This window comes from Chiloscyllium plagiosum, unplaced genomic scaffold (genome assembly GCF_037043375.1).
Source record: "Chiloscyllium plagiosum isolate Xiang-an unplaced genomic scaffold, Cpla_swu_hap1 HiC_scaffold_20, whole genome shotgun sequence".
In the NCBI taxonomy this organism is placed as follows: Eukaryota; Metazoa; Chordata; class Chondrichthyes; order Orectolobiformes; family Hemiscylliidae; genus Chiloscyllium; species Chiloscyllium plagiosum.
In genome coordinates, this window is record NW_028270158.1 from 60,732,256 (window position 1) to 60,756,556 (window position 24,301).

Here is a 24,301-nt window from a genome sequence, read left to right on the forward strand (position 1 = left end):
ATTTGAGCCTGGGTGTCCTTGGAGAGGGAGCACATAGGGTCCATCAATGCTTTCGATGCCTTTAGAGGGAGGTATGCACCATGGGGAATACAGCACTTTAGCTCCCCCTCCAACTCCATTTTGATTTGGTCCCTTCCTGTTTGATGATGTGCATTGCCCATTATGGGTTTTCTTATAAGCACACAATTAGCTACGTGTTTTTTTATTTCTTTTTATTTCAAAAATATACTTTGTTGATTCAAAATCATTATATGCATTCAATTCTGTCCAGTCTTTACATACGGAGTACAAAAAAAACCCAAGGAAATTTCTTACTTATGCAAGATACTAATTAGATATATTTGAGGCACCAGGAAGGTCCAATAACTGAATAGTACACCGTTTAACTTTGGCAGAAAGATCTTAGACAATGGTCTTTCCCCACTGTGCCTTGGCTGCAGCTGCCCCACATAGTCTTAGATTTTGCAATGTGCTAGTCTGCAACACTCGGTCAGGGTCAACTTGTTATATTGGAAGACTATTGTCTTTCCTCGGCTTTCTGTGGGTTCAGTGACTCTTGGGCCCAACCTCCAGCTCAGACATGTTGAGGCTATGCCTTACATAACCCCAGGCTCCGGCTCAGGTGTGGCAATCCCATAGGCTGCATTATCGGTGGTAGAGGAGCCCTGAGTCAAGACCCCGGCAACTGATGTATGATGGCAGTGTCTGGAGGAGTGTTGGATTGGGAACAGGAGATAATGAGACCAGGCCCATGGCTCTAACTCAATCATGGCAGTTGCAGTAGCAGTGCACTATCTGGATGCTCACAGCATCTTTTTGCCCCCTCAGCCAGAGCGAACTAAGCACAATACGGCTGTCCTGACCTGCCTTTCAGCTTGAACACAAAGCCAGGAGGTTTGTCATCAAATGTCAATCTCACAGCTACACTTTGTGGCAGCAGAGAATATGGAAAACATATAAATACATATAAACATATGTGCTTCAAATGGCTATGTCTGAAAGTTTAAGAGAGTAGTCCTCAGTCAGTCAAGGGAGATGCCGTTCAGTCAGGGGAGCCTAGAGCAGTGAGTCAAGGGCAGCTTCTGATTTGTCTAGAATTGCATTTTATTATACAGCAGTAATAAAACAATAAATATTAATAAATATCTTGTTTTGTTCAAAGTTTGAAACTGAAGTCAGAGTAATTAGGTCTCAATGTTTACACTAATCATATACAGGCCCTTACTCTAAATTTTTAGAGGAAACACAGAATAGATATGTTTAAGTATTTTAAAGCTCAATTTTTACAATTCTAGTAATGCCTCGTGTTTGCAAGAAACACTGAATAGTCTTGACAATATTCCCTTTTGAAACTAGAAGATACATATAGCTTGTTGGGCTAAAGGGATATAACGATATCAGGAGAAAGCGGGTAAAAGAGTATTGAGTTGGCTGATCGGCCATAATCATATTGAAGGGTGGAGCAGGCTCAAAAGGCCAAATGGCCTACTCCACTCCAAGTTTCAATGTTTCTGTTTCTATTTCCTTTCAATGTCATACAAATGTAAAATGAGACACAATTCAGTGGGCTTTCTTCAAATGACATGAGATTAAAGCAAGGTAGATTCCCCATAGTTTCAATTTGAATATTGGTTTCATGATGTATGTTTCAGATTATTAACTGCAATTGAATATTTGGTTACCATATTGCCAGAGTAATAGTAAAAGTCATGCAATACCATGATCTGATGATCAAATTAATGTGCATTTAAACATTACTTTGGTTAGTTGTCATGTCATTTGTAACATATTTGACTTTTTTTGCAAATGATTTTGGCCTGCTATCCTTTCTAAACTGTATTTGGATTGGCAATGTTATACTACTATAAATAGGAGGTACTATGTATTTGCATACACATTTCCAGGGTGTTTATAAGGTCTAATCAAATTCCTGCAGTTCCAAAATGTGTCCCATTGCACTCTTCAATAATTACTTTTTGAATGTAGATTTAAATGAAAATAACAGCGACCCATACGATTTTTTTCCAATTAAGCTGTGCTCCCACTGTACGGAGCATAGTACAAGGTCAAAGAAGTTATTTTCAGAGGAAGTTGGAAACTGAGCCGTACAACGTGATCAAAGAGCAGCAGCTCCTGTCCCGTGGTAGTAAAAGCACACATAATTGTTTACAAAATGAATGTATCAGGAAGGGACTTAAAAGAAATGTTTATGGTATTTTGTTATTAAGGCCTGCGCGCATTGAATCCTCATTATCAAATATTGAATTGCATCAGTGCATGCCAGTTAGTTACCACTCCCTTCCCTGGCGTGTACTCAGTATGTCCATTAACAAACACCACACTCACGTGGCTCCTGCCGTCTTTGCTACAAAGACGCCGCGCTCTCTCATTGGTGCAGCCTCGGTGTTTACCTTCTCCCGTCGAAGGCTGCCTTATATGGTCCGATACCATCACAACTTGGCGTCTGACTGGCCTCGCCTTTCCGTCAATCAAACGCGTCATCGCAGAGCGGGCGGGACCTGCGGCAAGAGGCCCGCGGAATGCCGGGAGCGCTTGTCATCACCCCGTTCCCCTCCCCGCCCCCCCCCCCCCCCCCCCACACACACACACACACACAAACAACTTGAACATTTCATTGGTGCACTGTCGCCCCCCCCTCCCTCCAAATACGGTTCATTTATCATTCGCTTCATCCTGTCGCTGCTCCCGGGCGGTCATCTCCGTCACAGTCCGATTCACGGGGGAAACCGGGCCGGCACCTTCGAGCGTGTGCGCTCTCTTGGGGGGAATTTTTGTTTCAGAATAAAGTTTTCTTTTGTGTGCGAACAGCCAGGCAAAGGGGATGGGGCGGAGTAAAGAAAATCACGTTCCCATGTTAATAAGGAGCCTGATTTATGGTCTGGGGGGAGGGAGGGTTGGGAGAATGCCTTGTTTTTGATTTGAAACAGACAGATTGCCTGCCCCTCCCCCACGGGCACGCAGACCGTTAGGGCGAGCGAGTGGGCGGGCCGGTGACGTCACGGGGGCCCGACGGTTGGCTGCAGCCGCCGTCCGTCAAGGAGGTGGGCGGGCCCTCACCAAACAGACAGGGGAGCGGTTGGGGGAAGAGCGAGGATCGACCCGTGGGGTCGGGCCGGGGTGACGTAAGGGGGCGGGGCGGGCGGGGAGCGGCTGTCAATCTGGAAGGGGCGGGGAGCGTTAACCAATCCGGCGGCGCAGTCCGGGGCAGCCCCTGCCGCTCCGGATGACGTCATGAGCAACGAGGACGGTCAATCACCGTTCGGCGGGCGGGGCCGCGGCGGAGGCGCAGCCAATCGGGCGGCGGGCCGTGGGAAGCGCCAACGGGGAGGCGGGGCGGAGGGAAGCTGTCAATCGGAGGGCGGAGGGCGGAGGGGCGGGGCCGGTCTGTCGGAGCGCCTTGGTAAATATTTGTATTGGTGTTTGGGAGTCCGTGGTGTGTGGGTGCCCGTGAGTGCCGGGCCCAGGGAAGCACCAAAACAACAACAATAACAGTGCGGTTAGACAACGGCCCGACAGCCTCCCCCCCCCACACACACACAGACACTCACTCGGTCTCGAGCCCTCTGAGGGGCGGTGTGTGTGTGTGAGAGTGTGAGCGCGCGGGCGGGCGGCCGGCGGGCGGCGGGATGTCCGTTAATATGGACGAGCTGAAGCACCAAGTGATGATCAATCAGTTCGTGTTGACCGCAGGCTGTGCGGCCGACCAGGCCAAGCAGCTCTTACAGGCGGCGCACTGGCAGTTCGAGGTAAGACGGTGGGCAGGGGGGAGGGGGGCTGGGGTCCGGGCGGTGGGGAAGGTGATGGTTTGAACCGCCCGTTCTGACCCTGTCTCCGTCTCTCTCTCTCTTTCCTTCCCCCTCCCCCCTCCTCCACATGTAGACGGCCCTCAGCGCCTTCTTCCAGGAAGCCAACGTCCCGTACAATCATCACCATCAGATGGTAAGCGGGAAAATGGGGGTGGGGGGGGTGGCGACGTGATATTTTCGGGTGTTTTGTTTTTGTAAACCCTCCCTCCCTCCCTTCCTTCCTTTCTTTCCACCCTCTTGTCCTCCCGGGGGCCGGCCGGCGCCGCCATGTTGGGATCGGGCAGCCAGAGGGAAAATAAACAGAGTGTGTGTGTGAGTGAGAGAGAGAGAGAGAGCCGGCTCATCATGTCGGACACAGAGAGACTGATCCTTCAGTCATCCTGGCAGCACCTCTCTGCCTCGATTGGATATCCCCCCCGAGACAGGAGGAGGGGAGTATTGAGAGGAAAAATAAACTTCCCCCTCCCCCTCCGCCCCCTTAAAAATACTTCCCCTTGTTAAGCATGTTTCTTCCTTTAGCCCACTCCACCTCGTTATCAAAATGCACACTCTTCCACCCCCCCACTACCAAAAAGCAGACTCTTCCCCCCCCTCACTATCAAAATGCACACTCTTCCACCCCCCCACTACCAAAAAGCAGACTCTTCCCCCCCCCTCACTATCAAAATGCACACTCTTCCACCCCCCCACTACCAAAAAGCAGACTCTTCCCCCCCCTCACTATCAAAATGCACACTCTTCCACCCCCCCACTACCAAAAAGCAGACTCTTTCCCCTCCTCACTATCAAAATGCACACTCTTCCACCCCCCCACTACCAAAAAGCAGACTCTTTCCCCCCATTACCAAAATGCACACTCGTTCCCCTCCCCGCATCAAAATGCACACCCTCCCCACCTGGATGAACCTCAATGTTTCTCTTACCCCCCCCCCCCCCCCCATGTGTTCGTTGGCAGAGTTTGTCACCGTCTATGTTTTGATCGTAATGTTATGGTTTCCGCTCGCCACGTTCACCCTCGCATTGAAGATCACCGGCGTCTGTTTTCTTTTTTTCTATCTCTTTGAAAATGTGCCGCTGTTGTGTGCATCCCCCTTTTTTTTATTTTGTCTGTTCGCGATCTTTTTGTCAACTCTGCGATGACGACGAACGTTTTTCGAGTTGTTGCAGCACCCACTTCATGTGTGGTCAACGCCGCCCTTTCCTGGGTTTTTCTTTGAAAGGAGCCGTGTGGTATATCTGGCTGTTGCTGTGTTTGGCCTCATGCTGTTCCTAACGTATTAGATGTCAGTTGATAATCTATTGTATCTGTTTTAAAATGCATATTGTGCCCATGTGCCGATAGATAATGTGGATTTTCGGAAAGTTTTTGTGTGACAAAGTACACATTGCCACATTTTTCTGCCAGTATATTTACAAATGAAGCGAATAATATAGAGGCTGGATTTGTAGAGATGCAGATTGTGTTCAGAAGGTCGGAGATTATGAGGAAGCCATGTTTGATCTGAATTAGTTTAACCTAAAAAAAATTGCTTGTTCACAAGCATGTGGCAGAATCCTTATCAGTGTTGCTTAACATTGTGTTGGTAATCTGCATGGCAGTTAAAAGTTTTTTTAAGCGTTTTTCGGTACATTTTAGGTTGAAAGAGATAACTAGTTTGTTGACAGTGTGGAATGTATTGAGCCAGTTTTTTTAAGCGTGGGTGGTACACCTTATCATTGGCTAACTATTTAAAAATGAATATTCACTGTCATAGTCATCCTAATCTGACACAGTCCCATTTGCCAGCATTTGGTCCATATCCCTCTTAAACCCTTCCTATTCATACACTTATTTATGTCTTTTAAATGTTGTAATTGTACCCATCTCCACCACTTCCTCTGGCAGCTCGTTCTACACACCACCCTCTTTGTGAAAACGTTACCCCTATGGTCCTTTTTAAATCTTTCACCTCTCACCTTAAACCTATACCCTCCAGTTTTGGACTCCTCCACCCTAAGAAAAAGGCTATTTACCCTATCCATGTCTCCACAAGCCCCTGATGAAGGAGCAGCGCTTAGAAAGCTAGTGCTTCTAAATAAACCTGTTGGACTATAACCTGGTGTTGTTTGATTTTTAACTTTGTCCACCCCAGTCCAACACCAGCATCTCCAAATCATGTCTCCCATGATTTTATAAAAACTCTTAAGGTTATCCTTCAGCCTTCAACACTCCTTTTTAAAAAAAAAAGCCAGCCTATTCAGCCTATAACTCAAACCCTCCAGCCCTGGCAACATCCTTGTAAATCTTTTCTCACAGCAATGTTGTTTAAGCTTCTGAATGAAATCAGTAAATTCTGAACAAAACTATGAGCCATAGTACTGTTTGCTTTATTTCCAACTTATTTACTCTCACTTACTAGTGGACTTCCAAACGTACAGTCTGAACAGTTCTAGTAAAATGTTTGATCATTTTCATGTCTTTTCTTCTAAAATGCATTAGTGTGTTAGGAAATCTTAATGAAGTGATCTCATTAATTTTATTCCTTGCACTGTCTACAGATGGGCAAGTGGGTTATGTATGGGGCCTCATTTCCATTGAATCACTACTTCCAGCTTTCAAAAGACAATAAGTGATTATGCAGAAAGCTATTGTGTCTAGAGAAAATAAGAATAACAACATGGCTTTGCCTGAGTTTTATTTAAGGAATTGGTGGTGGGTGTTGGGCCATACCATTTACTGTGTCCTGATCCATGTGTTTGTGTTGTGATACAGCAGTTTTTCCACCCATCCCCCATATGACAATTCTCTCAAAAACAGCCCTCCATGTAAACACAGGCATTTCCCACTTGTCAGGAAGTTGAATTAAAATGGATTCTCTATGAAACATTCATTGTATAGCTGTTAAAGTTTGCCTCAAGAAGATCAATGTTGTTAGAATAAGTGGTTGTTGATTCCACATTTTTGATTTTTTTAAAAATTTAAAGAAATAATTTTAAAACTCGCAATTTCTTTAATTTATATTCTTTAGAGTGTGTGAATCTTAATTGTCCGTTTAAAAATTTGTGGTGGTGTTAGCTTCAATTTGTTTTTTATGTACAAACGGTCAAAAAATTAATATCAGTGCTGTTGTACTTTGCCTCCTAGTAAAATACACATTTAAAATGTATGATGGTTGTTAAGCAAAAGCTTTAAGGAGGTAGGCCAAATTAAAAGCTTCCTGTGATTGGGAGATTGTCCAGCACTTATAATTTTCAAAGAAATATTTTGAATTTTGTCCTCCTTGAGTCTCTGGTATGGAAAACTCTGATTTCTATGAATAGAGGTCTTAGATCTGGAAGTGATATCCGTAGTTATTCAAGAACCAGATGTGACCTGCCATTTCAATTGCATCAGATATAGCCAAACCTCAAGCAACCTAGTCTCGTCTGCCAGGCCAGGCTGAGATTGTTGGAAATCAGACGTTAGTGGATGCAAGGCTGACAAAATGAAAGAATTGATGTGATCACCATTCAAATTTTTTTGCTGTGAACAAAGCAAAACATATGCTTAATGTTATATTGGCGTCAGCTGCTTTTCATTGACATAAAAATATATAATCAAAATTGTGGAAAAAGATGGGGTGTGCGTTAAAGTAGAAACTGTTACTATAAACAAATAACTCTTATGGAGACATTTTGTAAAGACAAAGAACTCTCTATATTTACAAAATGCCAGATGTTTGGGTTTAGTTTCTGCTGATAATTTTTGGATATATGTTTGTGTTCTTTTTGTTTAAAAAATTTTGAAGGTGAATTTGGGATGGGAGTTTTGGAATGGAATGATTTATCCTCTTTTATTTTAAATTAAACCAGCTTTTTTTAATGTAATGGGATAAATGATATTCCATAATCAAAATTTGCTTGTCTTTAATTTCATTTTTGATTTTAGCTCCCTTTTTTAAATTTAAAACCTAACATCCAAGGGAAATAATTGAAGATGAATTATGTTTCCACTTCAAATTATAACTTTGCCCTCCTGTTTTGAACCAAACAGATCAATAAGTATTAACTTTTTAACAAGGTTTAATTGTTCAGTTGACTACTGGGTTTTAGTGAGACTCCAGTGTGTTTTAAATTCTTGAGAACTTTATTTTTAATTTGAAATTCACCTTTGCCTGTTGCACATCCTTTTGTGCTTTGAGTAGTGCAGGTACATGCTCCCTTTCTGAGAGCTACCTTTTATAAGTATAATTTGAGTGTATCACTGGACCAGAAAACACAATATTGAGCTGAAGTTGCTGGTATGCTGCTTAGATTATCGGAGTATTTGGGAGCCTGCAGTTAACTTGAATGACTTAAGCCTCTTCGTATAATACATATTTATTTTTACTAAGGAAGCATAATAAGCTATTTTTCCTCATTTTCATTACCAAGTTTCTCCCATTGCTGGTCTGAAGACATTGAATTATATACCAGCAAAGAATCAAAGCATTGGACAATCTTTCTTTCTGGAAATTAATTGGTTTTGCGTGTGAATGTCTACTTAATACTTGACGATTGGAAGGGCAATAGTTAAACCATATTCTATCCTCGCACAATGTGCACAGATTATATTTTTTCTTATCCCAGGCCACTTGGATTGACTGTACTGCTCCTATTACTGTTCTGGCTGAAATCAGATAATTCTGATTTATTGTGAAGTTTGGATTCTTCGAGTCATATGTTTTAGTTACTTGCAGAATAAACTAAATAAAGTGAAACAGTCTTCAATTAAGAGTCATTATTTAGTATTAAACAAAATACATTTGTATGTGCACATCTTATACAAAATCAGTTTTTTGGAGTGAATAATTACATTTTGCTTTAGATCAGTGGAAAAATATGACTGCAGCAAAGGCTTATTCTGGATCAATCATGTAAGATAAACAATTGAGTATGAATGATTAATAATTTTGGCAACCTTTAAATAAGAGCTGTATAACATTTGCAGTGTTATTATGTTTCCCTGTTTGGGAGGATGGTGGGACAAGTCAGGAAGTAGAGGACAATTGTTAAAAATAAATTGTTTGAATGAGATGGGATATTTGTTATGTATGAGTTAAACTGGCATTATGAGTCAAAAGTTGATTCATTTTAACAATTCTTTGTACAGTTTTGGAAACTAATTAATTAACCTGTAATGGTGTGAGAAGAATAGTTGTCTTTTTATAGCAGCTAAGACTAGGTCTGTTGACATGTTTAATATTGTCTAAAAATGACTGAAGTTCATGTTCAAAGTATATTAGTACATGGTGGATGTGTAATGTTGGATAGCAGAACAATTGCAATATTGCACATTCTCCTTGTTTTATGAAGATATTTTTGGGGTTGTAATGTCGTAGGCCTTGTGTTTAAACTTTGTCCTGCTGGTGTATGATGGCAGACATTTTAAGCAAGCAGCAGCATTAAACCCTTTTATAGAGGAAACATACTGGGTGAATTCCAAAGAATGAAGTACTAAATGATGTAAGAACGTATAACTGGAGGTTCAAGTCAACTATACGGAGTGATTTATCTTTCTTAATTTACAATTGTTTTGTTTTATCGGTCCAGGCATGTTTTAATTATATTATACCTTTTCTGGATTTTCAAAGATTCTTGTGGTATCCCTCATTGTAGAGGTGATGCCTTTTGTAATTTTAATGTTGATTTTTAAGTTAAGTATTTTGTCGTTTATTAGTTCTCCACATTGGAGCTAAAAGATAAAATAGGGGACAAAATTGTACTCAAAATGTTAGTGGGGGTGGATGTAGCATGTATTGAGGAAGATGAAGGGAGCAAGAAAGGCTTGTACCTAAAAACAGAACTATCTAGGACAGAAACGAGTCAGCGCATGAGGGAACACATAGTGAGTAACTTTCAGAGCAGTAGAAGACTGGAAATATAAGAGCATATCAGGCAAATCTTGAGTTATCCCTGTAATTTCACATCTTCGACTAAAAGGAAGGGCTGTGGTATTGAACATTCTTTTACTACTTTAAGAGACTTGTGGCAACAGTATGAAATTTAGTATGTTACAACATTGTTGAAAACAATCTTCTTGAGTGATGGCTCAATGAATGTATCTTTGGGAAGCTGTTTCAGAGGTTTTGATGTACCTACTTTCTTTGTTTTGTACTAAGGAGAGAATGGACCTAAAGCCCACAGCCATGTTTATATCATAAATAATCAGAGCATGCAAGGGAGGAAAAATGCTTAGACCGTGCACACAGTTTTCAGGCCAAGTCAGAAATCAGTGCAACAATCTTTGCAAACATTTAAACCCACAATTTTTCTGGATCAGACCTGATTATGTATTCATAAAATTTCCTCATGTTTATTACACCAGTTATTTGGGGATCAGTATTTGGACAAATGGGATATTTGGAGTTAAACAGAGGTGGCATTTTCATGGCTGAATGTTATCTCTATTCTACATTCAAAAGCCCCCATTTTATGGATAGGTTAGTGAAGGTGACACTGAAAGAAATTTGACAGAAATAACTTTCATTTACATAGCATTGTAACAGGCTCAGTGATTCACATGAAATGAATTATCTTGAAGATATCATAAGCAGTCAAATATGCTAGAGAATTTGTAGATTACAATGAAAAATATTGCACTGTTTGACTATGCAGAGGTGAGCTGAACCAGGTGGTAGTCCCCATTTGTGCTGCTTCCTTAGTGCAGAGGTCCTTAATTGAAAATACAGATTTTGCTTAGAGGGCACAGCAATTCAGATATGATAAGAATATCCACATGACCTTGCACAAAGCATCCTGAAAATCTCTGCATTCCACAAGTTCCCATTCAAGGCAGCTTACAGCACTTTGCTGCAGGATGGCCTTGTAGCTTAAGCAGAGCACAACTTGTAATAGCTGTATTCCTATCTATACTGTGTATCACCAAAAAAGCCTGTAAAATAAAGTGTATGTACCTGAAATGCTATCATTACTGAAAGTATGAGCACATAGGACACCAAGAATAGGACAAGGTGAACTTGGAAAACTTATCCAAGATGGTTCATATAATCCTTTGTCACAGGGTCCTTCCCAGCAGCGAAGGAGGCCATTAAACCTATGAAGTCTGTGCCAGCTACCCACAGAGTAGTCTAGTCGATCACCCCCTTCTACCACTTCCCCACAATTTATTTCCTTCAAGTGTATTCCAGATTCCTTTTGAAGTCAATTTTTTCTGCTTTCACTACGCTGTAATGAGCAGGTTTATCACTTGCTGCACTTTGTTTTAGAAGGTTTCCTCATATTTCCCCTGCACCTATTGGCCAAAACATTACTGTTGTGCCCCCCTCGTTGTGCAACTCTCAACAAATAGGATGAGACTTTTCCCTGTCTATCTTATCCAAGCCTGTCATAATCTGATACACTTCTAACAAATCTCCTCTCAATCTGTCTTGCTGCAAGGAGAACAACCCCAGCCTTTCCAACTTAACCTCGTGACTAAAGCCATCTGTATCCATAGAACGATTCAGTTGCATATTCTCTGTGCTTTTTCAAAGATTTTCACATCTTTCCTAAAGGTGCAGTAATCAAAACTGGACCGAAAACTAATTGGAGCCTCACAGGAGCTTCATACAATATAAACTCAGAATAATTTTCCTTTTTTTTTGTGCTCAGTGCCTTGATTTATTCAACCCAGATTCTGTATGTTTTACTAACCACTCACAACCTATCCTGCTGTCTTCATAGATTGAACACATACCCTGTGTCCACTCTTTCAGTTGTGGATTATGTCTGTTGCTTTACCCTATCCCTTCTGCCAAAATGCAAAATTCGCTGTATTGCATTTCACCTGCCACTTGTCTGTCTAGTCTGCTGGCCTGTCTAAGTCTTTATACAATTTGAGCCTTTACTGTCTACTCATCCACATTTGGCATTATTGGCAATTTTTGCGATTTTTTTCTATATTCCAAGATCCAAGCTGTTTATGTATAGCAAACATTGCAGTGGTCATAGTACAGTACCTTGCAGAACACCACTGTCTGCCACCCAGTCCAAAACAACAAATCTATCACAACTCACTGCTTTCTGTAGTTGAACTAACTTTATCCAAATAAATACTGATCCTCCTAATCCATGAACCTCCATCTTGCCAACCAACCTTTTATGCATTTCTTTAAAATCTTATACAGACAACATCATTACATGCTCTTGGTCATTCTTCCCTGTTAGTTTGTCAAAAAAATCAATTAAGATTAGTCAAATGTTATCTGGCCTTGTTAAAAATTAGTGAAATCCACCTAGTTTATACCTGACACATCTCTTCATTTTGAGATCTCCATAGTTGTTACCATTTCTCCTGTTCATCTATGATTCGGTTTTACCCTGACTAATTGCTTCTCTTTGCATTGAAATCAGCCCCTCTTCCAGTTTAGATGTTCGCTCATGTCTTGCCCCCAAGGCCGGCACTATATCGTCCACGTTGATTTCTGGGGAGACAGCACTTAAAGGGAAGTCACACAACTAGCACTGTAACCTATTCTTGCTTTTCAAAAGATGTGCACAAAATGTATACTAGCTTGTACTGCTGCAGAAGAAGCTAACATCTTTGCACAGCCTACATTGTTCACTGATATACTATAAGCACAAACATAGTTATACTGGGAATTTAGGTAGTAATTGTCAAGAAAGAAGGATCAGGTGAAACACACAGCAAAAGTGGGAAGAACAAAACTTCTTGGAGGATCAAGTTGCATCTTTCCTTGGGTACAGCATTTTGGAATTCCATCTACATTGTGCCTTGATCTATAAGGATACTTATCTGAGCACTTATTTACAGAAAAGACTAAAACCCTGCAAGTATTGATGTAGCATGGAGGAATTCACTAGCTCTGCTTTACTTCAGTCCATCGTGAAGCACATAGTGACTGTAGAGCCTTTTGCTGCAGAGTTCTCAAGGAATAGATGTTTCAAACCCAGTTGGATTAATTTTGAACCCAATCTACAAAAGGCTACTTTGTTTATCTGGGTTCAACACCAGGCACCGAATGGAATGAGTTATTGTTCAAGATTCTTTGCCCTTAGTCTGCTTGAGTATGTGATTACATGCTAAAATTAATACCTATTAGCAAGGCTTGGCTTCTCAAAAACATTTTTAAGTTAGAGTATTGCTAGCAAAGCCCGAGTGTGTTAACCATCCCTAATTGTATACACAAAGTTGCTATCTTTAACCATGTCAATCCCTACTATGGATGTAGGTTAGCTCGCTGAGCTGGAAGGTTTGTTTTCACACACTTTGTCACCATACTAGGTAACATCATCAATGAGTCTCTGGTGAAGCACTGGTGTTGTGACCCACTTTGTTTTTATTTAGCTTTCCTTGGGTTGTGATGTAATTTCCTGTTTTTGAGGGTGGTAAATGGAGTCCAGGTCGATGTGTTAATTGATAGTGTTCAGGTTGGAGTCCCATGCTTCTTGGAGTTCTCATGCATGTCTCTACTTGGCTTGTCCTAGGATGGGCATGTTGTCCTAGTTGAAGTGGTGTCCTTCACAACCAGCCACAAAAAAGAACATGACTCACTCTCACTAGTATCCTTACATACAGGTGAGAAAGGATACCACTTCAACTGGAACAACACACCCATCCTAGGACAAGCTAAACAGAGCCACGCAGAGAATTCCTAGAAGTATGGCATTCCAATCGCAACTCTGTCAACAAACATATCGACATGGACCCCATTTACCACCTTCTGTGGGGGGAAAAAGAGCAGGAAGTGACGTCACCAAACGAAGGAAACTTAAACACATAATTGGAAAGCGACTCATAACACCAATGCTTCACTGGAGGTTTAGATGACAAATTGTCTGAAAACTAAACTTCCAGTTCAGTGATCAAACTTGCATCCAGAACCTCAACCTGAGCTACAAATCTTCTCCAAACTCGCTAATCCCTGCTAAGTAGGTACACACTCAGTGCTGTTTGGAAAGTAGTTCCTGAATCTTTACCCAGGGACAGTGAAGGAATGCTGATATAGTTCCATGTCATGAGGTGAGTTATTTGTTCTAGAATTCCTAGCTTCTGACCTGCTCTTGTAGCCACAGTGTTTATGTGGCTGGTCTGTTCAGTTTCTCATTAATGATAACCTCCTCCATAAAGGAAGATGGTTGTGATTTTTAAGTTGACTACTCAGCTCCAGCACATTTATTACAGAACTTCCTCAAAATAATGTTCTGGGCTCAACCATCTTCCAGCTGCTTTTTCAATTTTCTTTTGGTAAGGTCAAAATCGGTGGTGATCACTGATAATTACAATGTTCACCGCCATCATGGCTCCTCATGTACCTCAGCCTTCGCTTTCCAGGACCACGACAGTGTTTAAGTTTGGGTGGATAGGTGGCAAGTTAAATTTCTGGCTCATGAGTACCAGACAATGACCATCCTTAACAAAAAGTCTAACCATCTTCTGTTTCCAATCAATGTTACCATCACTGAATCCTTTACAATTGACATCTTAACTAGAAACTGAACTGGACTAGCCATATAAATACATTTGGTTACATAATAGGTTAGAAGCTAGGCTTCTGTGGCAATTGACTTCACCACCTGACTCTCAAAAGCCAGTGTGGTGGAACACACTCCATTTGCCTGGATGAATGCAACTTCAACAATACTCAAGAAGCTGGATAATATACAAGACAGAACAACCCACTTGACTGGTCCACCATCTTCAACATTCACTCCCTTCATCACCAATGCAGTGAGTACCATCTACAGGATTTGCTACAACAATTTGAGACTTTCTCCACAGTACCTTCAAACCTTTACCCCCCAAAAGAACAAGAGTAGCAGATGTATATGAATACCACCTGCAAGTTTTCCTTCGAGCTCCACAATATCTTGTTACTAATTTGTTGTGTAATGTAAACATCACTTGTTTGTTCACAGTTGTGAGCTGTCACCTTGAACAGCTGAAGTTCATATGATGTCACTGTGCTGTTAGGGAGTTCTGAGATTTTGTCCCAATAACACTGAAGGAATAGTGATATAATTCGAAGTCCCATCCTGCCCTGACTCTGAACTATATTGCTGTTAATTTGCTGGGTAAAAATCCTGAAGTTCCCATAATACCACCATGGGTGTACCTGCACCATAAGGACTGCAAATCAAAAAGACATCTTCTCAGGTAGTGGAGATGGGAAACATATATTCTAGTCTAACAACCACAATTTGTATAAACTTAAAAACAAACACTTTTCATTTCTGAATCAGTGCTTGTCTGATCCAAGTTCGGAATAAAATCTGAAGCCTAATATTGAGTGGAGATGGATCTGTTTGCCTTAGCATAAGTATACAACTATACAAGTTTCCTGCCTTGTTAAAATTATTGCTTTTGACAAGAAACAAATTGTGCAAATCACTGCAAATGATCCCAGAATGAGTTGCAGAACTGCCTTGTGGTCCGGCAGAATGAATTAAAACTTACCTTCATGTGAAGAAGTTCCTTCTTACGCCTGGCAGGTAGGCACCTCCATCTCCTTCCACTGGGGGACTATCCATAAGAAGAGCAAGATTAGGAAATCTAATTCATACGTTACCACCAAGAGGAAGAACTGGGATTAAATGCACCAAATCATAAAGTAATCCCATTTTATTTGGAGAGCAGCTTTTTCTGCAGCTTCATTTTCAGGTGAAATGATGGTTAGCATTTAGAGATTTTATTTGCCTGTTTTAATGATGACCTACAAGTTTATCTGATACTGTAAACAACAATTTGCTTGATTGTCTCTGATAACAGACACTTTCACTCTGTTCTGTTCTAAAAGCCAGGAAAACTGCATCCAAAATAATTCCATCTAAAAAGCATGTGACTGTTTATTGCAATTTGATCATGCAGCTTACGTTTTTAAGACTGGGTTCAAATGAGCACAAGCAACACACTAATGTATGAATGAAGGCCTTTTTCATAAGTACGAATAATGAAGTTCACACTCTGATTTAGTTGGGAGTAAATAATATGAGCACACAGTACATATGGAAACATTTAACAGATGAGTTTGCACCAGGAACTGGATGGAAGTGATCAGTGCCCATTTTTTTTCCCTCTCTAGCTCAAGATTGAATCTAGGCAGCAGAATTGGTACCACTTGTCAGAAAATCCACATAGATTGCCATATTAATCACCCAGTGCATCCTACGCTTGTTTGAAAATAATTCCATCCTTTTGTCTGAAATAACAACAAAAAATATTAAAATTAACAGATAAAAACAAAATGTATGAAAAACATCTTGGGTCATGCAGCATCTTTTGGAGAGAAACTGGTTTTAATGTTTCAATTGATCATTCTGCCAATGCTTGGTGTTACTTCTAGCATTTTTATTCTTATTTGACTTCTGGTTTCTGCAGTAATTTGCATTTGTATTACTGAAATCAACAAAACTGTTTCAAAATTGATCACTTTAAAATCTGTGCTCAATCACTTAACTAAAGCCTAAATTACTTAAATTCAAATAAAAATAACATTTCTATCATCAATCAACTCTTACCAGTAATGGAACCATCTAGATGAAAAACTCTCTGGTTTAATCCTAAATGCTGGATTAATTTAGTACTGAGGACCTAATGTGGTCTGCATAAACTCAGATCAGGGAGGATAAAATTCAGCAAAGGTTTCAGTGTTCGAGATTTCAACTAGAGAAAATCTTTCTGGCAGTCTGCTGAGATCATAATCAGAACTATCTGGGAATGCAACTCTGAACCAGATAGAAATAACTTGACTACCAGAGATGTTAGGCCACATCATGGAAACATAAATTTAAGAGGTCTTAAGTACAAACCCTAACTTCCTGCAATGTATTTAATGCAGCATTTTATTAACTCACTGGGAGGTTGACAGGGAGATGCCATTTTCATCTGGTTGACTGGAGCAGTACAAATGTTCCATCTGTTTGAGGTAATTTACAATTGAAGGGGATATCTGTTTCTTAATGAACATTGCTGGACAATCTATGTACAAATGGCACCTCTTGCATTATACTTGTATCTTTCCCTCAAATTCTGACCATTCGTGTTTGTGATATGTTAAAATGAACCATGGTGCCTTGCCTCAACAAATGTCATTTGATTAGGGCAAGGGAGGTGTAGATGCTTCTGTTGATTATTTTTTATTTGGATTTCACTTCCATTCTCAATTTTTAAAAGTAATGTCAGCACACTTCATTCATTCTTGTTGACTTTGTGTCATGGGAAAATTAAAGCATTTGCAAGGGAGTCCTGCAAATGTCTTGCAATGTATAGCAATGTTTTTTATAAAAAAGCTGTGTTTACATTACTGACTACTCTGTTGTCACTATACTTTCGTTTACTGGATTGCAAAGTTCTCCACGCCTCAATGCTGCCCTATCATTGACTGGAAAAAGAACCAGTTACACCAGTTCTCTTGCTAATTGAAGTACTCCACCTTGTTACCTGACCAGCAACTGCTAGATTATATTCAATGATTGCAATTGGGTATGAATGACACTTCCAGTCCACCTCTGCTGAGCTGCATGGCCATCTGTAGCAGTTGTGTTTGTAAATAAGTTTTGAATTCATAAATTCCTCACTTCCTGTAACATTTCAATTGATTTGATTGCTAAATTGTCACTGTCAGCAAATGCAAAATAATTATTGCCACATGCTTAAAGTTTCTACCTGTCTCCTTACACATTTGGGTCCAGTTCAGAGAGTGAGGCAATCTGGGTATGATCTTTCTGGGTTAGGGTGGAGTCCCATAACAGGACATAAAATTTACATGAAAAATTTCCTCAGGCACAGTCATTTTCAGTGCTATTTTGAATTTAGTTGCAGTTACATAAACACTCCACTTTGGCACTTGAGTTGCACTAAAGAGTCATATACAGTCATAGATGTACAGCACAGAAACAGACTCTTCGTCCATGCCGACAAGATCTCCTAACCGAATCTACTCTCATTTGTCAGCACATGGCCCATATCCCTCTAAACCCTTGCTATTCATCATCCAGATGCCTTTTAAATGTTGTAATTGTACCAGCCTCCACCACTTCCTGTGGCAGCTCATTCCATACACGCACCACCCTCTGCATGAAAAAGTTGTCCCTTAGGTCCCTTTTATACTCTTTTCCCCTGTCTTTTGATGGTTTCCAATCCATTCATGATTTTTTAAAAAATAAATGTTATGAGGTGAAACTGATAATTATAGCTACAGTGCCTCCTTTTTTTTATATATACCTTCCATTCAGCCTATATTGAATTATTGACATTATGTGGAAGATTTGGTAACTGATGTTGTAGAGCAGATTTCAATGAAATATTGGCCATTCTGAATCCATGTAGAAATTTGTAGGAAAGCAAGTGTAATTAAAACTATAATAAAATCTAATTTTGAGAATATTTTCATGTTTGCAAAGGGAAAGAAGGGTTGTTTTACATTAAAGTATTAATATTTTCAGAATGGCCATTAGCAGCATAAGCTTAAAAATTCTGTTTCGGTATGCTGTTACTTTCATCAGTACATTAACCAAACTCAAATCAGGCTTGTAATAATGCACTCTACTATAAAAAGTAAATATAGGTACAATGTCCAGATAGCAGCCAGTTTTCCAGTTGTTGCCCCAGCAACAAGGAAAGATTAGTGTGTGATATTTGTCCTACTGGGCTGGTGTGAATTTTACACTGAACATATTGTACTGTACTTGAGCTGCATGTAAATGTGATTTTGAAATTTCAAGACATAACAAAACTGGTAGGAATCTGTTAGGATTGAAAATTTATGCATCTAAGTGTTTCATCATTCTTATTAAGACACACATCCTGATGCTTCAAATAATTATCTTATCCTAGCCAAAACATTGTATATTGCAAGTTGACTTGTTTAACACAAATATTTTCAACCTGACAATTTTGCTTTGAACAAGCCAAGTGTGTAAATGCTGTTCCTTATGTTTCGATAATTGGGTAAAGATTCCCATTTCATACTAGTCACGTAAATTTACTGTGCACAAAGTCCAGATCACTGAAGATCTAACTGCAGCCTTGCATTCAAAAGTGCATATGTGTATTTTTCATTCCTATGTTAATAGTTATTAACCATACATTTTAAGATGCAAATTAAAATGCAAAGTGATTTACCCTACAATGTAGTTAGAAACCGATTTGTGTTTATTCAAAGACTAAAACAAGTTGTGTGTTCACAGAAGTAATTTCCATGATTCTCAAAATTGCTTCGGGTGGGATTGGGGCAAAGCCAGAATCACCTTGGATCACCTGAACCCAGAGGCAATATAACATAACATTAGGCTTATTGAATTATTTCACAGCTCACTAAATTGGCAAGCAAAAGTTTTGGCAAATCCACATACGTCCATTTTATATTGCAGTAGTACAACTAAATCCCATGACAAGCAAAGTAGAAGAGAACTTCGAAAGCAGAATGGTTTTGCAGATTTAATACTGAACATTTATAAGATGAAATATTCACTATATGTTTTCTTTCTTTGAAAGTCTGATAACTATAACTCCTGGGTATATCATGAACTTAGCATCTTTCATCAAACATCAATTTTCATTTCTAATTTGAATGAGCATTAAATTATTGAACTGTTACAGAGTTAATCAATAGTTTGACATTCATCTAAAGCAGTACAGTTTACTTTAATATTGATTGTCTATTTTCATATTTCTTTTAGCTAGTCCTGTGAATTGTTGCAAGCAATCTTTAACTTTCTTGTTAATGAACGTAAATCCTAAAGTTAAAAATCATACAACACCAGGTTCTAGTCCAACAGGTTTAATTGGAAGCACACTAGCTTTCGGAGCGACGCTCCTTCATCAGGTGATTATCACAATCACCTGATGAAGGAGCGTCGATCTGAAAGCTAGTGCGCTTCCAATTCAACCTGTTGGACTATAACCTGGTGTTGTGTGATTTTTAACTTTGTACACCCCAGTCCAACACCGGCATCTCCAAATCGTAAATCCTAAATGCAGTCATTTTACATGTACGTGCTGCAAAGTAGTTTATCACAGATCAAAATTTCCAAGAGTTCCTCGAAGAGTGGAATTACCAGGGTAACCACTTAACATTTATTTCATCAAGCAAATTTTGAGGCTTACAATGTACTGCGTTCGAGTCAAATAATTTTTGCAAAGAGCAGTCTCCTCCACCACCAACACGCCATCACCAGTTTTCTGATTGCAATTAGAAAATGCTTTCCACTTCTCACCTTTTCTGATATATGGATTACAGTTCCATTGGTACCAGGTTACCATTTGAACATACTTACTACTGATGTTGCTGCTTAATGATAGGCAGTCAAAGGATTTAAGATGTGGGAGTGAGACTATTGTTTGTTTTTGCATAGAATAAATACCAACATTAGCTAGTTAAACCAAATGGCTTGTTCAGTATTATAAAACATTTCACAGTATAAAGTGTAGTGAGATTTCTTGATTGGAGAGAAAATTGATCTCAAGTGCATTTTCGATTGGGGGTCTAGATAATGATCAGAATCAGGAACTCTGACAGGCTATTCCTTTCTTTCCTTTTCTCACCTATTCCCTAAACATTTAACATGTGCTACAGATAACATCTTGGGCTTTCCTTGCTTGTTTGTATTGTGCACGTAATTCATTTGCCCATTAAGTATTGTAGCCACATAACAAAACGTTTCCAATACATTCCTACTACTCTTTCCCAAATGCTTCCAGTATAGATTTTAATATATTTCTGAGAACCTGTCAGAATATAAGTGAATAGCTTATGTGGATCATTGGAGTTCCCTTGGACATATCATTCTCACCTTCTGAGATTAATAATATTAAAGTCTATTTATTATTAAGCAAGTAGTGCTTTTGTTACCAAGTCATTGTAACTTAATTCAACTCACTTAGTCATAGAGTTAAAGAGCTGTACAGTATGGAAACAGACCCTTTGGTCGAATTCATCCATGCCAATCAGATATCCTAAATTAATCTTGTCCCATTTGCTGGCATTTGGCCCATATTCCCTCTAAACCCTTCCTGTTCATGTACCCATCCAGATGCCTTCCACAGTCCAAAGATGTGCAGGTCAGGTGAATTGACCATGCTAAATTGCCCATAGTACTAGGTTAATTAGTCAGAGGGAAATGGGTCTGGGTGGGTCTGGGTGGGTTACTCTTCGTAGGGTCAGTGTGGACTGGTTGGACTAAAGGGCCTGTTTCCACACTGTAGGAAATCTAATCTAATCGAATTGTTGTGATAGTATAGTATCCACCAATTCTTCTGGCAGCTCATTCCATATATGCATCATCCTCTGTGTGGAAAAAGTAGTCCCTTGGGGCTCTTTTAAATCTTAGGTCCCTTCTCACCTTAAACATGTGTCCTCTTAGTTTTGGACTCTCCCACTCTAAGGAAAATACCTTGTCTATTCACCCTATTTGTGCCCCTCATGACTTTACAAACCCCTATAAGGTCACCCCTTCAGCCTCAGGCGCTCCAGGGAAAATAACCCCAGCCAATTCGGCCTCTTCCTTTTAGCTCTAACCCTCCAACCCTGGCAATATCATTGTGAAACTTAAAAGGGTTCAGAAAAGATTTGCAATGTCCATCTTATAGCAGGGAGACCAGAATTGCACACAGTATTCCACAAATAGCCTAACCAATGTCCTGTACAGTTGCAACATGCCCTCCCAACTCCTGAACTCGATGCACTGACCAGTAAGCATACCAAAAACTGCCTTCACTATCCTGTCTACCTGCGACTCCACTTCCAAGGAACTATGAATCTGCATTCCAAGGTCTCTTTGTTCAGCAACACTCCCTAGGACCTTACCATTTAAGTACATATGTGCTGCCCTGATTTGTCTTTCCAAAATACAGTACCACTCTTCAGCCAATTGCCCATCTGATTTATGATCCTGTTGTACTCTGCAGTAATCTTTGCTATCCACTGCACCTCCAATTTTGGTGTCATCTGCAAACTGACTAACCATATCTTTTATATTCACATTCAAATCATTTGTGTAAATGACAAAAAGCAATGGATCCAACACCGATCGTTGTGGCACACTACTGGTCACAGGCCTCCAGTCCGAAAAGCATCCCTCCACCACCACTGTCTTCTAGTTTGGAGCCAGTTCTGTATCCAAAAAAAATTGATGTTTTAGTGTAAACAATACAGTCCTCTTTTGAGTTGGTCGTGTGGTTAACCTTTGAATGGCAACAACGATTTTTGAAGTTTTGGCTACAACTGTTTACTTGGGCAGTATGACATGCTGTTCAGCCAACGTAGTAATGTTCATGCTACTTTTACTGTTTTTGTTTTGAAGCAACAGAAAATTTGCTATGTGACTGTATAAAACTGTGGTGTCTCTTTTACCCTACCTCTGAAGGTGTGCATGCCTTTCTGGTGTACATTTCCATGACTGTTTCAGGCAGCTCTCCAGCTACTTTAGTGCTGACCCTGGGTATCTCTGTTCGTGTATCTTGACTGCTGAAGGTTAATGAACCATTGATTGAGTACATCTATGCACAATGAGGAAGTTCTAATTTTTTTCTATTATGAAGATATCATGCACATGATATCAGTGATTTAAGTTCTAGCTATCTCTCAGATTTAATCCAAACAATTTTAACGACCTTAATTTATCATGACCATCATATTTTATTTGGAAATAGTTGTGGCTATCGCTGGTTAGTCTTTATCCCGTTATCTCTTGTTGGTTAAATATTTTGACATAGCACAAATCCAGTTTGGCTTTCAAAAGTTATGTACATTACATGCTAACAGTAGGTGTGAACTTTCTTTATTATTTGCTTTCCTTTTTCCTATTTTAGGAGGAATTCTTGAACCAAGCAATTGCTAGCCGTAAATATTTCACTTTAAATGTTTTTAAAATTTGATTAGATCAAATCAATTATGCTATTAAAGTGACTAGTTTGATTTGATGCTGTACCATTGATTCACTACTGTTAAGTTATTATCATTTAATATGTATGTTGACTTTGTCTTTTTACTTTTACAGATGTGCACTCCAGCTAACACACCTGCAACACCTCCTAATTTTCCAGATGCACTTACGATGTTCTCAAGGCTGAAAGCTTCAGAAAGTTTCAACAGTAGTAGCCCGATTGCCTCGATGGCAACATCTCCTCCTCCTCCTGTAAACTTCAATTCAGGTTGGCCCATGTCTCCTCCAAACCAGCAGGGCATGTGGACTCCAGCATCACCAACTCCACATACAGGCTGGCCAGCAGCAATGTCCCAACAAACCACCTCAGAACAGAAGGTTAATGTTGCCATGGAGGCTGAAAGATGAGGCCTAGTTATGGCCTTGTAGATGAAACGGGAGAAATCTTGCATGGGTCAATATGAAATAGTTTCTGTTGTATTGTGCTGCAGCTAATCTGAACTGAAGGAATACAATAGTGAAGATTCAACTTTGTAGCAGAAGAATTATGGGTCCAGCAATTTTCAAAACCTAGCCTTGTTTCTGGAGTTTGCATGTGTGTGACACAATTAAAAGACTTTCAAGACCATCAACTTGACTTCAAAATGGAATTGTTAACTTTTGAGAAACTTGTTTTTGATCGTTGACCCTTCAAAAGGAACCTATCAGTGGTTAGCTGCTATATCAGAGACAACCATGAAGATCACTAATGGTTTTTAAGGATTACTCCATAACTTTTTTTTTGCAGTAAAATTGTGGCAGTTGTCTAATGAATTACAGGGTGGGAGTGTACGGAGTTGCAACAACGGACAATTTAAAAAAAACTTTAATACAGGGATTGCAAATTAGGTTTTCGAATCATTGTTTATCTTTGTATTTGGTTTGTGAATGAGATTTTTTTTGGGGGGGGAGGGAGACCTAGGAAAAGCAGTCAATAGTGTACTGGCTGCAGACAGACTACTACAGTAAGGTTTTAATGTTTTATAAAAAAAAAAGTGCCATTGCATGATACTGTACATTAAAATATAAACCTTGAAAAAAACCAAGTTTAAAAAAAATCAAAAAAAATGTGTTTTGCTACTCTTAACAACCGTGTGATAGAATTTAAATTCACTTTAGCAACCGTTGCAATGGATACAGGTTTGTCTTTTTTTGTCAAACTTGGACTATATAAATTTTTTGTACTACGTTTATGCACAGACAGGGAGTACCGATTTATTTCTAGAATTATTTTATCACCACCTCTTTCATTACTGTCCTATGCTGTCATGTCCCTAATTCTGGAATGTTTATGGTCAAAGTTGACAAAACAAATCTTTGCACAAATTGTTTCCTTTACTTCTAAATGGAAATTTCACACTTCTTAAGGATTGCTTGTTCTGAATAGATTGATTTTTTTTTGGTGTGGTAACTGTTCCACAATATTTGTGGAGTACCTGATGAATAATTAACTTATCTTTGTGTTGCTAAATATTGTATGTACTAATGGTACTCTTCCTGTACTGATCTTATATTTAACCTTAGCAGGTGGTAAGTATGCCATCAGTTTAAAAAAATAATTCTGAAGCACAATAAACTATAAATTGAAATGA

General features: G+C 39.7%; 1 protein-coding gene across 1 annotated transcript; it reads left to right on the forward strand.

Moving 5' to 3' along the window:
• Positions 1-3,453: 3,453 nt before the first annotated feature.
• LOC122560490 (UBA-like domain-containing protein 1) lies at positions 3,454-24,301 on the forward strand. The gene is made up of 3 exons (XM_043711139.2): positions 3,454-3,767; positions 3,901-3,960; positions 22,785-24,301. The coding sequence occupies exons 1-3, from the start codon at positions 3,648-3,650 to the stop codon at positions 23,076-23,078; spliced, it is 474 nt and encodes a 157-aa protein (XP_043567074.1). The 5' UTR covers positions 3,454-3,647; the 3' UTR covers positions 23,079-24,301.

Coding starts and splice junctions, on each gene's coding strand:
- LOC122560490 (XM_043711139.2), top strand. CDS start 3,648: ATGTCCGTTAATATGGACGAGCTGAAGCACCAAGTGATGATCAATCAG. Junction 3,768..3,900: donor CGGCGCACTGGCAGTTCGAG/GTAAGACGGTGG, acceptor CTCCACATGTAG/ACGGCCCTCAGCGCCTTCTT. Junction 3,961..22,784: donor ACAATCATCACCATCAGATG/GTAAGCGGGAAA, acceptor TTACTTTTACAG/ATGTGCACTCCAGCTAACAC.